We start from the raw sequence: 14,946 nt of genomic DNA, 5'->3' as shown, positions 1-14,946 counted from the left end.
TCCGTACATATATGGCCAAATGATTTTCAGCAAAAGTGCCAAGACCATTCACTGGGAAAAGATAGTTTTTTCAATACTTGGTGCTGGGAAAATTGGATATCCACATGTGGAAGAATAAAGTTGGACCCTAACCTTATTATACAATATACAAAAATTACAGTAGTTCCCCTTACCCACAGGGGATATGTTCCAAAACCCCCAGTGGATGCCTAATACCATGGATAGAACTGAACCGTGGATACTATGCTTTTTCCTATACATACCTACCTAGGATAAAGTTTAATTTATGAAGTAGGCTCAGTAAGAGAATATCCAAATTGCCAGTGTCACTCCTCTTGTACTTTGGGGCCATTATTAAGTAAAATAAGGATCATGTGAGCACAAACACTGTGATACCACAACAGTCGAACAGATAACCAAGACGGCTACTAAGTGACTGGCGAGGGGGTAGCACATGTACTGTGTGGATATACGCTGGACAAAGGGATGACTCACATCCCAGGCGAGACGGAGCAGGACAATGCAAGATTTCATCAAGTTACTGAGAATGGCATGAAATTCAAACCTTATGAATTGTTTATTTCTGGAATTTTCTTTTTTTTTAATTTTTATTTTATGTTATTATTATTATTTTGGCCACGCTGTGAGGCATGTGGGATCTTAGTTCCCCAACCGGGGAACAAACCCGTGCCCCCTGCAGTGGAAGCCCGGAGTCTTAACCACTGGACCGCCAGGGAAGTCCCTAGAATTTTCTTTTTTTTTTTTCCCTTATTTATTTATCTATTTGGCTGTGTCAGATCTTAGTTGCCGCATGCAGGATCTTCACTGTGATATGTGGGGTCTTTTAGCTGCAGCATGTGGACTCTTAGTTGCGGCATGCATGTGGGATTTAATTCCCTGACCAGGGATCGAACCCGGGCCCCCTGCATTGGGAGCATGGAGTCTTAACCACTGGACCACCAGGGAAGTCCCTGGAGTATTCCATTAAATACTTTTGGACCCTGGTTGACCTCAAGTAACTGAAACCTTGGAAGGCAAAACTGCTGATAAGGGGGGGACTTCTGTAACTCAAAATGGATCAAAGACTTAAATATAAGAGCTTAAACTGTAAAACTTAGAAGAAAACAGGGGAAAAGCTCCATGACATTGGATTTGGCAATGATTTCTTGGGTATGACACCAAAGCACAGGCAACAGAGTATTGATAAAAATATCAACAGATAAATTGGACTACATCAAAATTAAAAAGTTCTGTGCGCCACAGGACACAATCCACAGAGTGAAAAGGCAACCTACAGAATGGGAAAAAAATACTTGCAATTCACATATCTGATAAAAGGTTAATATCCAGATTATATAAAGCACTCCTACCAACTCAGCAACAAACAATCTGGTTAAAAAATAGTCAAAGGACTTCTTTTTTTTTTTTTTTTTTTTTGCGGTACTCGGGCCTCTCACTGTTGTGGCCTCTCCCGTCGCGGAGCACAGGCTCCGGACGCGCAGGCTCAGCGGCCATGGCTCACGGGCCCAGCCGCTCCGCGGCACGTGGGATCTTTCCGGACCGGGGCACGAACCCGTGTCCCCTGCGTCGGCAGGCGGACTCTCAACCACTGCGCCACCAGGGAAACCCCCAAAAGGACTTCTTGAATAGACATTTTTCTAGAAAAGATATACAAATAGCCAACAAGCACAAGAAAAGATGCTCAACATTAGTAATCATTAGGGAAATGCAAATCAAAACCACAGTGAGATACCATCTCATACCTATTAGGATGGTTACCATAAAAAACAAAAACTAAAATAAAACAGAAAATAATAACAAGTATTGGTGAGGCTGTGGAGAAATTGGCACCCTTGTGTACCATTGGTGGGAATGTAAAATGGTACAGCTGCTACGGAAAAAGTATGAGCGTTCCTGAAAAGTATTAAAAATAAATTACTATATGATCCAGCAATTCCACATCTGGGTATATACCCAAAAGAAATGAAAGCAGGGTCTCAGAGATATTTGTACACCCACTGTATTAGTTTGCTAGGGCTGCCGTAACAAAGTATCACAGACTGGGCGGCTTAAACAACAGAAATTTATTTTCTCATGATTCTAGAGGCTAGAAGTCCAAGGTCAAGGTGTCGGCAGGGTGAGTTTCTTCTGAGACCTCCTTCTTCGGCTCATAGATGGCCATCTTCTCTCTGTGTCTTCATGCGTCTTCCTTCTGTGTCTGTTTCCTGATCTTCTCTTCTTATAAGGACACTAGTGCTACTGGATTGAAGTCTTATTGGAGGGCCCATCCATATGACCTCATGTTAACGTAATTACCTCTTCAAAGACCCTCACTACAAATACAGTCACATTCTGAGGTAATGGGGGTGGGAACTTCAAACGTATGAGTTTTGAGGGGTATGCAGTTCAATCCATAACACCTGTGTTCGTAGCAGCATTATTCACAGTAGCCTAAAGGTGGAAGCACCCTGTGTCCCTTGATGGATGAACAGATAAACAAAATGTGGTCTATCCATACAATGGAACATTATCCAGCCCTTAAAAGGAAGGAAATTCTGTTACACGCTACAACACGGATGAACCTGAGGACATTATGCTAAGTGAAATAAGCCCGTCACAGAAAGACAAATGCTGTATGATTCCACTTACATGAGGTCCCTGGAGCTGTCACATGCATAGAGACAGAAAGTAGAATGGGAGCAGGGGGTGCCAGGGGCTGGGGCAGGGGGCTGGGGGGTGGTTGTCAAATGCATTTGGAGTTTCCGTTGGCAAAGGGAAGGGCCCTGGAGGCTAGTTGCCCGACAGTGTGAAAGTGCTTAACTGCACTGAACCGTACACTTAAAATGGTTAAGATGGTAAATCTTGTGTACACGTATTTTACCACAATAAAAAAGGAAGAAAGGAAAAGAAAACACAAAAGGTTAGGGATGGCGGCAGCTTCTCCCGGGTGCGGTTCCTGCCCAGGCATGGAGGTGTCCACTGGGCAAGAGACAGGAGGAAGGGGAGCAGGGTGAGGGTGACGTGATGACTTCATTTTAGACACCATGAGTCTTTGGCGAGCTACTCCCCGCAAGGCCATCTCTCTGGGCCACGATGTCATCAGGCTTTTCTGACCGCTTTGCCCCAGCAGCCAGCCCTCCCATGCGGCCCTGTCTTCCTTCCAGGAGGACACCCTTCCTTGGGCCACGTTCGCGTCATGAAATGAAGTCCCGCCTGTCGGCCTCTCCCCCGAGCGCCGAGGTGGGCTTTGCCCTCCCCTTTTCTGCTTTCCTCCCTTGCTCTTTCCCTTCTTCCCTGTGGTCCCGGCCTCTTCTTCCTGCTCCTTCGCTAGGGGGGACGGGAAGGGAAGCTGGACGTGGGTCAGGATCTCTGAGGGGGGCCAGCACGTCTCCACCCCTCCTTTCACCTGGTTGGCCCTCCGCGTCCTCCCTGGTGCTTGACGTTCGAGGAGGACTCAGGGAGGGGGTGGTGATACACGCAGAGAGCCAGGAGCGGCCCTGGACGAGGCCAGATGGGCACCTGAGGGTCCAGGTCATTGACCACGTGCTCTCTTTCCGTCCTAGGACCTGAGTTCCTTTGCCATGCCGCTCCTGGATGGAGACCTGGAGAGTTCAGAAAAGCATCCTTCTCGTAAGGTAAGCCACCTTCCTCACAGCTTCTCACGGCTCACCTGAGGTGCCACTGAGGCAGAACTCCCTCAGCGCGAGCCCAAGACACATCCACCCGTGCTTCCACCTGTGCTGTCACCTGTACATCCACCTGTGCTCTGACCTGTACATCCACCTGTGCTCTGACCTGTACATCCACCTGTGCTCTGACCTGTACATCCACCTGTGCTCTCACCTGTACATCCACCTGTGCTCTCACCTGTACATCCACCTGTGCTCTCACCTGCGCTCCCACCCGTGCACCTGGCTGCAGCCGAGCTCGGCCTCACACCTGCCGGCTTCACTCCTTTCTCTTCTCTTCTCTTCTCTTCCCTCTGGGCTCGTCCACAGCCACTGGACTCCCCAAAGAGGGCAGAGGTGATGCCGAAGATTGACAGTGAACTTAGCACCCTGAGCGCCCGAGGAGCTAGTTAGCGAAGAGAGGAGGTGGAAAGCATCAGTGAAAGCGGGATGTGGAGACCAACTCTCTCCCCGGCAGACGGGAGTCCCTTCTCGCTGTCCATTCCTCGCCCCGTTCCTCTCCCTTTCGTCCTCCTTCCCCCTTTCCCTTTCCTCTCTTTAACCCACATTCTCCCCTTTCCCGCTGGTCAGTTTTTCCTCCAGAGGAAGCTTGGGCCGTGGAGGGCAGGCAGCCGAGGTGTGCGCATCCCGGGGTGGGTGGGTTGGCCACGGCAAGCAGAGGGAGGCCAGGGTGGGTGCGGGGCAGACGGCTGGGGCGGCTGGTGGGCCGAGGCTTCGGGAGGGGCCGCCGTGGGCAGTGTCTGAGAGCAGAGATAAGAGCTAGGCTGACTCCTTTGGCCCTGGAGGCTCCACGTCCCTCATCCCACCAGGCTGATAGGAAACGTGAACCTCCATCATTATTGGGACTTCCTTCCTAGATTGTGCAAAGGTCCTGGGGTCCCGTGCAGCACCTACACTTGGGTTTTAAATGAAGAAAGTGGACGTCAGGTTGGTGAAAAGACTTTCCCACAGTCATAGGGCTGCTTAATAACTGAGCCGGCTTCAGTCTGGGTTGCTTGCTGCTCAGCCCAGTGTGCGTTGCGCCGCGTCTGGACACCCTGAACTGGGGCCAGTGGCGCGGGCCATGCAGGGAAGTGTCCTCAGCCGGACAGGTACCGCACAGAGGCTTTCTGCCCTTTCTGGATCATCTCTGCATCTTTGTACCCTGTGACTAAGATCCCCATCTCCTTAGGGAACTGAAAATCCTCAGTGACTGCCAGGCTGAATGTGGACTGGACACTTGGCGGCCTCCTCTCCCATCGAGGTACCACTCAGAGCTCAGTGGAGGGGCCACAGCTGAGCTCCCCTTTATGGGTGCTCTGGACTCAAGGATGCCAACCCTGGGACTTCCCTGGCGGTCCAGGGGTTAGGACTCTGCGCTCTCACTGCTGAGGGCACGGGTTCCATCCCTGGTCGGGGAACTAAGATCCCACAGGCCACGCGGCGCAGCTGGAAATAGAAACCAACGGTGCCAGCCCTGCACCCCAAGCGTCAGTTGGTACGGGAGCTGCCTGGTCTTCCCACCTGTCCTCTTGTTCACCTGTCCACCCTGTTCCCAGAGGTGGCAGCTCTTTGTCACATAACACACCTCAGCACAGGAGCTTCTGGCCACCTTGACTCTGCACGTCTCTGTGTGCAGCTCCCGGGCCAGCATTGGGAGGAAGGTCGGTGCCGTTGACGTCCCTGGGCTCATTCGACACCACCGCGGTCCCTCTGGGTCAGCCAGCACGGCCTGGTCTGGGGCGGTCTGTGGAATGCCCAGATGACCACAGGTTTGCCTGTCTGTGTCCCTTGATCCCGGGACGAGGAGCCCGGCTCCTTTGTTCATTTTTCCTGGCAACTTCCCTTCTGTGTGACCTGGGACAAGGTATTCTCTGTGAACCTCTCTCCCCATCGGCAAACCCGGGCTCAGGACGGAGCTCACCCTTCCTCGTGAGGATTAAATGAGCTTGTCGATGGAGCAGACGCAGAGCAGTGACTGGCCCGGGACACGTGCTCGGGGGCAGTCCGGGAATGCAGGCGTGGCCTCAGGACACGCCCCACTTCGGAGCGCCGTGAGGGGGTGCATCCACGGCCCATCTACCTGAGCCGTCGGGAACGTGGCATCTGGCCAGGCCTTAGACGTGGCTCGGGCCCTCTTGTCCCTTGCTGGCCGTGTGCACTGCTCCTCCGTTCCCTCTGCCGAGAACGCCAGCCCCTTTCCGTCTGGAGCACGCAGGGACTCAGGCCGGAGCCGCACACCATCAGCACCCTGGCCCCGAGGGCACTGGCCGTGCCCTGCATCCCAGGCACGGCCTCCACACCTCCCCAGCCTGAGTCGGCCTCCACAGACCCTCACCTCGAGGTTTTGTCCAACTCGGCCCCCCTTTCCTGGCGCCATTCACCTTTAACCCCTTCGCCCACGCCCATTTCCCTCAAGCTCCCAAGGGGTGCCCGGTGCCCAGCTGTCAGTCACCGCCGAGGCCAGCCCCGCGGACCCCTCGCTCACCTTCACACGTGCAACCCTCCTCTTCGCTTTCCTGCAGCCTTGGGGACGCAGCTGAGACGGAGCACCGGGTGGCCTGGCCCTGGCCCGCCCGGCCCTCCCCGCCGTGGCAGACAGAGGTGGGCCTGGAAGCTCTGCTCGCGGAGGCCTGAGAGCCCCGCCCCGTAGCTCTGCAGAGCCGGCAGGCACTCGGGAGGCTCTGGGCCCTTCGTTCACGTTCACCCAAAGCCAGGGAGGCGTGCCGTTACGTTTAGCAAGGTGTCACTTTACTGCCTCTTGCTAAGAGGCACGGGCTCTGTCCCCAGTGGCTGCGATGGCGCCGATACCCACGCCACCCCTCCCGCCCTGCAGGAAGCAGACCCGGGGGCCCAGCGCCACCGCCCCCTCGCCAGGGTCAGGGCGGGAGACACGGGGGACAAGGCCGGGATGGGCCACAGCCACCACTGCCTGGCCGTGTGGGGAGAGGGCCTGCTTTCTGGAGCCCCCTCCCGAAGCCCGATGGCTGAGTGCCTGGCTCTTTTGGCCTGCAGTTCTGAGCCCGGAATTGGAGTCAGTCCCGGTCCGGAGAATCCTAGGGCTCCCCTTAGCCAGCTAGGTAAGGTTCACACCGGCACCCAGGCCCTTCGAGACTGCCATTTGGCTCAACTTGCCCCGGTGACCCGCCCGCGGTGGCCCAAGTGAGTGGCCGTCTGTCTGTCCTCCCGGCTCCGGCTCCTCTCTCCCCCCGACCCTGGGACATCTCTGCCCATCGGCCTGTCCACAGCCCGTCGGCTTTCAGCGCCTTCCCCGCTTCAGGGCCCCGTCATGGGCAGGGCCTCCCTCTGAAATCTCTCCCCGTCTGGGCCACGCTCAGGGCAGCCCTGTCTTGCCTGCTGTTCTCCAGGGTCTCGCGGGGACCCTGTCCTTGCCCACGTCTTGTTCCCTGCGTGCAGTGAACGTCAGCTTTGCTCAGCAATCCCTCCGCCCTAGGCAGAGCTCACCGTGGGTGTGAAGGGGACGGGGCAGCACGGGGTTGGCCTCCTACCGTGACTCCTCTTGCGTTTCTCGCGGCCAGGCTGCTCCCCCTCCTGGCCGTTTCTGCTTTTCCCGGGAGGTGTACGGTGTGAGGGTCAAGGCCCTGGGCCTGAGGTCCCGCCCACCACTTACAGCTTTGGGGCCTTCACTCAGCCTCCAGCCAGCGCCCCCGCTGAGCTCCGGGCTCAGTGGCACCCAGCGGGTGATGGTGGCGGGCCGCTGGAACGTCTGCCCTAAATGACCGTGTCCCCCCCGCCCCCGTGCTGAAGAGCCCTGTGGTTCCCCCTCAAAGGAGGGTCAGGTTCCCACCCCGCCTGGAGTCTTCCCGTAAATCAGCCCAGCCTCCCCAACTCTGCACATCTACCAGGGATCTCTTTGTAGCGAATTCATGACGGTGAGAGCTGACCTCCCAGACGTACCCGCTGTGTACCAGGAACTGTGGCAGGTGCTTCCCGTGTGTATATCCTGTCATCTTGACGGCCCCGCGAGTCGGCCTGGTGTCCGCATTGGATACATGAGGACACTGACACCTAGGTCACTTGTCACTGCCGGAAACTGAGCTGGGATTCAGACTCCTGTATCTTTGTCCAGAGCCCTGACATGTACCAGCCTGCCGTGGGGTCTTCCTCCACCCCTGGGCCTGCTGTCCCTTCGCCCCACCGCCATGTCCACAGGCGCACACAGCCCACTGCTCCAAAAGCTTCTCTGTGTTAATTACTCCTAGGGTGCAGAAAAGCCTCAGAAAGCCTGAGTCCCATAGGTCGGTTGGTAGGGGCTGAACCCAATACTCTAGAGGCAGAGAATCTAAATGCTATTCGTACCAAATGGCTAGAAAAAGAAAACCTTGAACTTCTCCGTAAGGAGGAGAGCCTGAGTTATATGGCTCTGGGGAAGCTCGGCCTCTGCCTCAGATTCCCACTCGGTGAGGGGACTGGCACGGGGCCAGCCTCTGCACCCCTCCCCGCCATGGCCGCGCTGTTCCTTTAACGCAGGGTGGAGGGTCTCGGGGAGAAGGGGGCGTGCGGTTGAGGGTCCCCACAGGGCATCACTTCCTTTAAGGGACCTCAAGTCTAGCTCGGGGGCACCCTCTAGTGGTGGAGGAGCTCACAGGGGTCCCGGGTCCAGGCAGGCACCCCAGTGGATAGAGGCGCGGAGGCTGCCTCTGCCCTGTGTTCAGCGCACCGGTCGTCACCTGCCGTGCGGAGCCCAGGGTCTCAGTGTGCGGCACGACTCCTGCCAGGCCTCATTCTTGCCCCAGAGCCCAGGGGACACGTCGTTTTCTCCTTTTCTGCTGCAGAGCTGGGTGGGCCCCGAGGCCCTTCTGGCTCCTGTGCTGCAGGCTTACCCACGGGACGGCTGCAGGTCACGTATAGAGTACAATTCCCGTGCGTCAGGTCTGACCGATGCCCCTTCGGACGGCCCTGAGGGGCAGGTACGGCCCCCCATTTCACGCGGGAGGAGACGGAGGCTTGGGGAGTCTGCATAACCTCCAGGGTGGCCCAGAGGCAAGCGGGTCAGGCCCAGGCACTCAGATGGGCGCGCCAGCTGCCCAACCCACCAGCAGGACACGTTCGAAATTCCTCGGGTCTGTGAGTTGTGTGCCTTGACTTAAATGTGGAGCCCAGTAAGTTTTCAGACCGTAACTACAATTGCAGGCCATTGCCGAAGTGAGCCTCAGAGCTTTGCGGCCTTGTTCGCTTTCTTCCCGACCTCTGCCCGCGGCCCCCACTACTCCAGCGCCGAAGCTGCTTGGAGGCGAAAACCCCATCACTTCCCACGCCAGGGTCCCCTCAGGGTGGAGCCCTGGGCCCACTGTCTTTCAGCTCAGAGAGATCAGATCTGTAGCCAGCCTTCGAGAAGGACAGACACGAGGTCTTGAGGAGTGAAGGCCAGGAGACGGGGCCGCAACTAGGGCGGAGGGGGAAGGCGCCGTGTTTCGAGCCTTCTCGGCTGCGTGGCTGTCCTCCCCCACCTCCAGAAGACCCTTCCAGAGAACTGGGTGGAGGCCAGTGGGCTCCTGGATGCTGCGGCCCAGCCTGTGGGTGGTCGTCCTGGGGTCGGGTCCTTCCCCCGGGCCGCCTCCGTCTGTGGAAGAGCGTGGGGCTGTTTCTCGGGCCAGGGGTCGGGGCAGGATAATGGGGGACAGCGGGAGGGCGGGCACGACAGGGACAGGTCCTCACAGGCTCTGAGTGACCTCCCCCCTCCGACTGTCTGTCTTGTCTGTCTGCAGGTGGACAGCCCCTTCGGCTCAGGCAGCCCCTCCAAAGGCTTCTTCTCCAGAGGCCCCCAGCCCCGGCCCTCCAGCCCCGTGTCTGCTCCTGTGAGGCCCAAGACCAGCCCCGGCTCCCCCAGAACCGTGTTCCCGTTCTCCTACCAGGAGTCCTCTCCGCGCTCCCCCCGCCGCATGAGCTTCAGCGGGATCTTCCGTTCCTCGTCCAAAGAATCTTCCCCCAACTCCAACCCGTCTACCTCGCCCGGGGGCATCCGCTTCTTCTCCCGCTCCAGAAAAAGTAAGGCATTGATGCTATTGTTCAGGTGGGTGCAGGGCTGCCAGGGGGCTGCTCACAGCCGCTTGGCCGCGGTGCCACCTGCAGGGACACCAAAGCTGGCCGGGTGGCTGTTACCGATGGTGCTGAGTGTGGGGGTCTGGTCTGTCCCCCAGGAGCAAATTTATCTCCAGAGCAACGTGTTTCCACCTGTCGCTTTATTCCTGCACTAATCCACCCAGTACGGCGTGGCTCGTGGGGTTAATGTGAATACCCCCATACTCACGGTATGGCTGTGAGGACAGCCACGTGGAACACTAGCCTCCAGCCTTCTCTGGAAATCAGTAGCGGCCCACGCCTGGGGCCAGAGCGCCCCGCCCTTTCTTTGATCTGCCCTGTGCGGCCCCCAGTGCCCACGGCGTGGCGTTTGCGGGATTTGAGTGAACCTGTTTCTGGCACATCCTGGCTTTTTCTGTCTCAGGCCCTGGGTAGGTAGGGTTGGTTTGTTACAGAAACGGGGGAAGCAAATGTGTGTTTCAGAGAGAGTTCTTTAGGCTCGTGAGTATTTGTGATCTAAGGATAAAATATTCTCCACGGAGCACCGTTGATCGGACCTAGAAATAGACAAGGGAAACCATAAAGTAGATGGAGTTTATTTTCACCTTTCCCGTGTCTTCGTGCATCTCCCTACTCTTTACGACTCTTTCTGATGACATAGGAAGTTCCTATCGAAGAAGACAGTGATTTGGAAAACAAGCTTGACCTTGGGCATTGCGTCTGGAGTGGTCCTCCTTTCTCTCCGGGTTGTATTTGCAGGAGGACCTGTAGGTTGGAGCTATTATTCTATCTGCAAGGCCAGCCGAAGTGCAGTCTCAGTCTCCGTGACTTCTAAGGAAAGGGTGGGGAGCTGTCCTCTTTAATTTTTTTCGGTGGTTTGGGGTGTCGTTCCTGGCATCCCCATGATGACTGAACTTAGGTGTAAGTGTACCAGCGTCACAGGACAAGGTGGTCCTCACGCAGACAGTACGGGTGAACTGCAGTTAGGAGCTTAGATAGGAAGCCAGGTAGGGAGGTGTGTCCTAGCACTGACATCCCAACACCCTAGAGAGCATCCCCAGTCTCCTGGACAGGGATCCTGAAATTCTCAAAGGTGCCACCACGTGCCACCTCTCAGAGGGAAGGGGATGTCAGACCAGACCTTCACCAGGTGTCCTGTTTCCCCAAAGGTGGCATTGTACCTGGGTTGCTCACAACAGAACTAGGTTGTATGCGTTTCCTGGGGCAGCCATTACAAAGTACCCCAAACTGGGTGGCTTAAACAACAGAAATTTATTCTCTCGGTTCCAGAGGCCAGAAACCAAAATCAAGACGTCAGCAGGGCCATGGTCCCTCCGAAGAGTCTAGGGAAGAATCTGTTCCAGGCCTTTCTCTTAGCTCCAGTGTTGGCTGGCGGTCCTGGGTGCTCCTTGGCTTGTGGAAGCAGCGCTCGTCTCTGCGTCCACCGTCATTGTCACGTGGCCCTCTCCCGCCGTGTGTCTGTGTCTGTGCGCTGCCTCTTCTCTTCTTCTTCTAAGGACAACAGTCATGTTGGATTGAGGGCCACCCTACTTCAGGATGAACTCCTCCTAACTAATTACATCTGCAATGACACTGTTTCCAAATAAGTTCGCTTTCTGTGGTTCCTGGAAGGACATGAATTGTGGGGGGGACACCATCCAACCCAGTACACAGGCTACATTGAAAAGCCAAGATCTGCAATTCATGTCACTGGCTGGGGAGGTGCAGGACTTGTGGGTGTAGGGTGGTCATTCTGTTAAGACCAGGGTCATTTCTTTGTGTTGTTTTGGCTGTGCTGTGTGGCATGGGATCTTAGTTCCCTGACCAGGGATGGAACGCATGCCCCCTGCAGTGGAAGTGCAGAGTCTTAACCCCTGGACCAGCAGGGAAGTCCCAAGACCAGGGTCATTTCTGAAGGCAGAAAGGAGCAGCCAAGATATGGGGTCTGGGAGGTCTGGGGGAGCCAGCAGGTGGGATGCTGGGTCCTGAAGACGGGCCAGATGTTCAGCTTCCCGTGAAGCAGGAGTCCGTGCTGCCCTTTTCTGGTCAGTGTTTCTAAAGGCCATTCAGTGTGCTAGAAAGCACCCAGCTGCAAAGGTGTGTCCTGTTAGGTGCTGTGCAGCAAGTGTGGCTAGTTAAGGCTTCTCTGCTGTCTGGCTGGGTAGCCGTAGGCAGGGCTCAAGAAGGCCGTGGAGTGACCGGGGCTTCTTGTAAAGACATGTGTGGATCAGGTCAGGGCGGGGGCTCGGCTTCCTCAGAGAAGCTCTCCGGGAGCGGGTGTTCAGACCAGGGTGGGCCTGGACCCAGGACAGTAGCCCGTGCTGTTGCCCTTGAACCACCGAGCCCACGTCCTTGACCTTCCCCGAGGACGTGGGAAACCAACCCTGCCCAGCCCACTGATGAAGCAGGAAGGTCTGAGTCCGTGTCCAGGCAGCGTGTGTGCGCTACTCCACGGGGTCCTCCCCTCAGGTCCTAGCCACCGGATTTTTTCACTGGGCTTGCCGTGAGGCTTGCGTGGAGGGTATACAATCTATCTGCTTTTCCTCCTGCCTGAATCTACGCCCGGCTCAGCGTGCCCAGACTATGTATTGTTCCCACTGCTCCAGAACTGATTTCACAAAATTGAGCTTGAGAGTAATGCCAGCGGCCTGTATGGAGCATCTGGATAAGCAGCTGCCTAAGAAACCCGCTGTGTCCGTTGGAAAGATGTCGTGAAGACACCATTTGTCACACGAGCCCCCTGGGAGAAATTTCCTGTCTCGGTACCAAGAATAGCTGTACTTCTGAGCAACTCGATTGTTTTTGTCTATGATAGACACTGATCGTGTAAGGACCCAATGTTCCCTGTCTGCATCGCCTGCTGGAAATCTTAGAACCAAATGTGTATGAGGGGCATTAAGGCTTCTAACCTGGTTTCTGAATCCATTTTTGGTCCCCATCCTTTTACTCCCCCCCCCCCCCCTTTTTTTTTAACCTGGTTTCTGAATCCATTTTTGGTCCCCATCCTTTTACTCCCCCCCCCGCCTTTTTTTTAAAAACAAGGAAGACAATTTATTGGAAGGATTTGGGTGTATTTACAGAATTCAAAGAAGAGCTGAATGCTCAGGACTCAGGAAGGGAAGGAACCAGGCTGGTTCTGGGGGGCTTGGCAGCACGAATTCATGGAGATCCAGAGAATTCCTAGTCTTTGTGTCTCTCCATTTACCATTCCAGATCCCTCATTATAGGATCTCTGATTAGCCCAGTTGGAATCTCTGAACCAGTCAGTGACTGGGGGGCTGGGAGGCAGGATCATGCAGCAGCAAAAGCAAAGTAACCAAGAACCCACCCAGGAAGTGAGCCGGAAGTTCCTGGAGAAGAGGTGCAGTTGGCAGCTCTCCAGGCACCTGTATCACCCTCCCCGTCCACCGCCCAGCGTGTGTGCACACACAGCCTCCCACTTTTACGAAGATTCCCTCATTGAACTCGGTCCAGTCACCCTACACACAGTGGTAAGCGTCCTTGCTGCTTCCCCAGCATCATGTCCAAGCATCACCACTAAGGATGTCAGCGTGACGGACTGAGTCCTCCATCTCAAAGTAATGAAATTCCCATTTCTCCTCCAGTGCTGTCTGCACCCTTTCCTTCTATCCGGTGACTTTCAGCCTACATGATGACATAGAATCTACAGGTGCAGCCAACCCCCCAGGTGACACTCAAGCTTGGTAGACACTGCCGTCTATTATTAGGGGAAAGAAAGAGGGAAGACAGAAGTTCTGAGCACAATCAATCATTTTCAAAGGGAAATAAAGGAAAAGGAGATAATTCAGTCTTCGACAGAGACACTTCAGGAACAAGAGAGGTAATACAGATGGAGGCTACAGTTCCAGATGCTATGTCTGGTCCCAGGACCAGCGAGTACCTAGGCTGGCTGGTGCTCTTTGCCCAGGGAGGAAAACCAGCCCTTTGTTCTAGAAGGACCCTACCTCTTGGAGGGGCTGCTTGTATGGAGTGGCTGTAGCCTTCCTCTGGTCTCCGGGCCCAGTGGCGTGCTGACCCAAGACACGTCTTGGGGACCCTGAGGGTTTTGTCACACTCCTCCCAGGCCCGCTGTTAGCAGCAAACCTAATTCCCTTAGAGGATCAGGGCCAGCCGCTCCAAGCAAAGCAATAACCTGCTATACAGCCTCCTCGTCTAATACAGTGGTCGGCATACTACAGCCCGGGACAAAATCCAGCCTGAATCCTTTATTAATTTGTGTACATTAATCACTGAGACACAGTCACGCCCTTGTTTCTTTCCCCTGCGGCTGTTTTCACACGTAGCAGCAGACTTGAGCTGTTGAGCTGTCCGAGACCACGTGACCCACAAAGTAGAACATGTTTACGCCTTGTCTAGTTCCCGAGAAGTCTTACGTGACCATGTGGCGGTAGAAGCTTCCAGAAAACAGCAAATCTTATCTCCAAAAGATTTTTTTACAACTCCATTGAGGATGACTTTGCCTTTGTAGATGAGGAAAGGGAAGTGCATGTCCGTATGTTCTTGAACCGCAAATAATAAGATGAAAGTCTTTTTAAAAGCAAAAACAATCTTGCATAGTCAGCAAGGCAGAACCTCAAGAAGGACTGAACTTCACGTTACTAAGCTTTGCTCCCTCATCATTGATAATAATTAGTGTCTGCTATGCACGTTCAAAAAGTGCATTGTACGTGAGCATTGTGTTTTCTGCCATATGCATATTCCTTTATTTTACTTACATGCTTGTAATACTCTACGAATACATTATGTACATCATAAAACACACCAAAAAATGAATTTAATTTAAAGGAAGAGATCAAAATAAACAGAAATTAAAGTTGCCACACTTTTCCTTCCACGTCCAATGGACCATTTTGCACACACTCCGGGCTGCTAACTCATCTGCCTCCCAGGTTCACTTGGAGACCAGTCTCCTAGGTGTCCGCACGCGGGGTCCACCTCCTGGGTGAGCGGACAGGAAAAGTAAGATTCTCAAAATTAAGAACTGTAGCAAATTTACTTTGTTTGCTTTCTCGATCTTCTGTTGGCCAATACCTAAAAGCATTTCCGTATCAGACAGTTCCTTTTAATGCAACGTACAGCAAACACACAGAATCGAGGACAGGACCTGTAACGGCACGAAACTCATAGACGCCCTAAGGCTCTCATGGGACCAAACTGAAAAGGCTCCGTGGGTGGAATTGGTCTTAAGCAGGGCGCAAAAGAAGGGAATGGCAAA

The 14,946-nt window shown here is 54.7% G+C and overlaps 1 protein-coding gene across 2 annotated transcripts; it reads left to right on the top strand.

The window, feature by feature from the left end:
- The first annotated feature begins 3,568 nt into the window (after positions 1–3,568).
- LOC114485023 (5'-AMP-activated protein kinase subunit gamma-2-like) lies at positions 3,569–13,182 on the top strand. 2 transcript variants are annotated; one of them, XM_028485214.2, is made up of 3 exons: positions 3,569–3,635; positions 9,398–9,677; positions 12,924–13,182. In XM_028485214.2, the coding sequence occupies exons 1-3, from the start codon at positions 3,582–3,584 to the stop codon at positions 12,935–12,937; spliced, it is 348 nt and encodes a 115-aa protein (XP_028341015.1). In that variant the 5' UTR covers positions 3,569–3,581; the 3' UTR covers positions 12,938–13,182. The 2 variants fall into 2 exon arrangements, with proteins under 2 accessions (XP_028341015.1, XP_028341014.1); XM_028485213.2 differs by lacking the exon at positions 12,924–13,182 and adding an exon at positions 11,001–11,562.
- The last annotated feature ends 1,764 nt before the right edge of the window (positions 13,183–14,946 follow it).

This window comes from Physeter macrocephalus, unplaced genomic scaffold, assembly GCF_002837175.3.
Source record: "Physeter macrocephalus isolate SW-GA unplaced genomic scaffold, ASM283717v5 random_329, whole genome shotgun sequence".
Taxonomy (NCBI): domain Eukaryota; kingdom Metazoa; phylum Chordata; class Mammalia; order Artiodactyla; family Physeteridae; genus Physeter; species Physeter macrocephalus.
This window is presented reverse-complemented; position numbering and strand designations above follow the sequence as displayed.

Excerpts from the sequence above, each read along its gene's own strand:
- LOC114485023 (XM_028485213.2), top strand. The coding sequence starts at position 3,582 with ATGCCGCTCCTGGATGGAGACCTGGAGAGTTCAGAAAAGCATCCTTCT. Across the intron at positions 3,636-9,397 it reads AAAAGCATCCTTCTCGTAAG|GTGGACAGCCCCTTCGGCTC; the intron begins GTAAGCCACCTT and ends GTCTGTCTGCAG. Across the intron at positions 9,678-11,000 it reads CTTCTCCCGCTCCAGAAAAA|AGGCCAGAAACCAAAATCAA; the intron begins GTAAGGCATTGA and ends TCTCGGTTCCAG.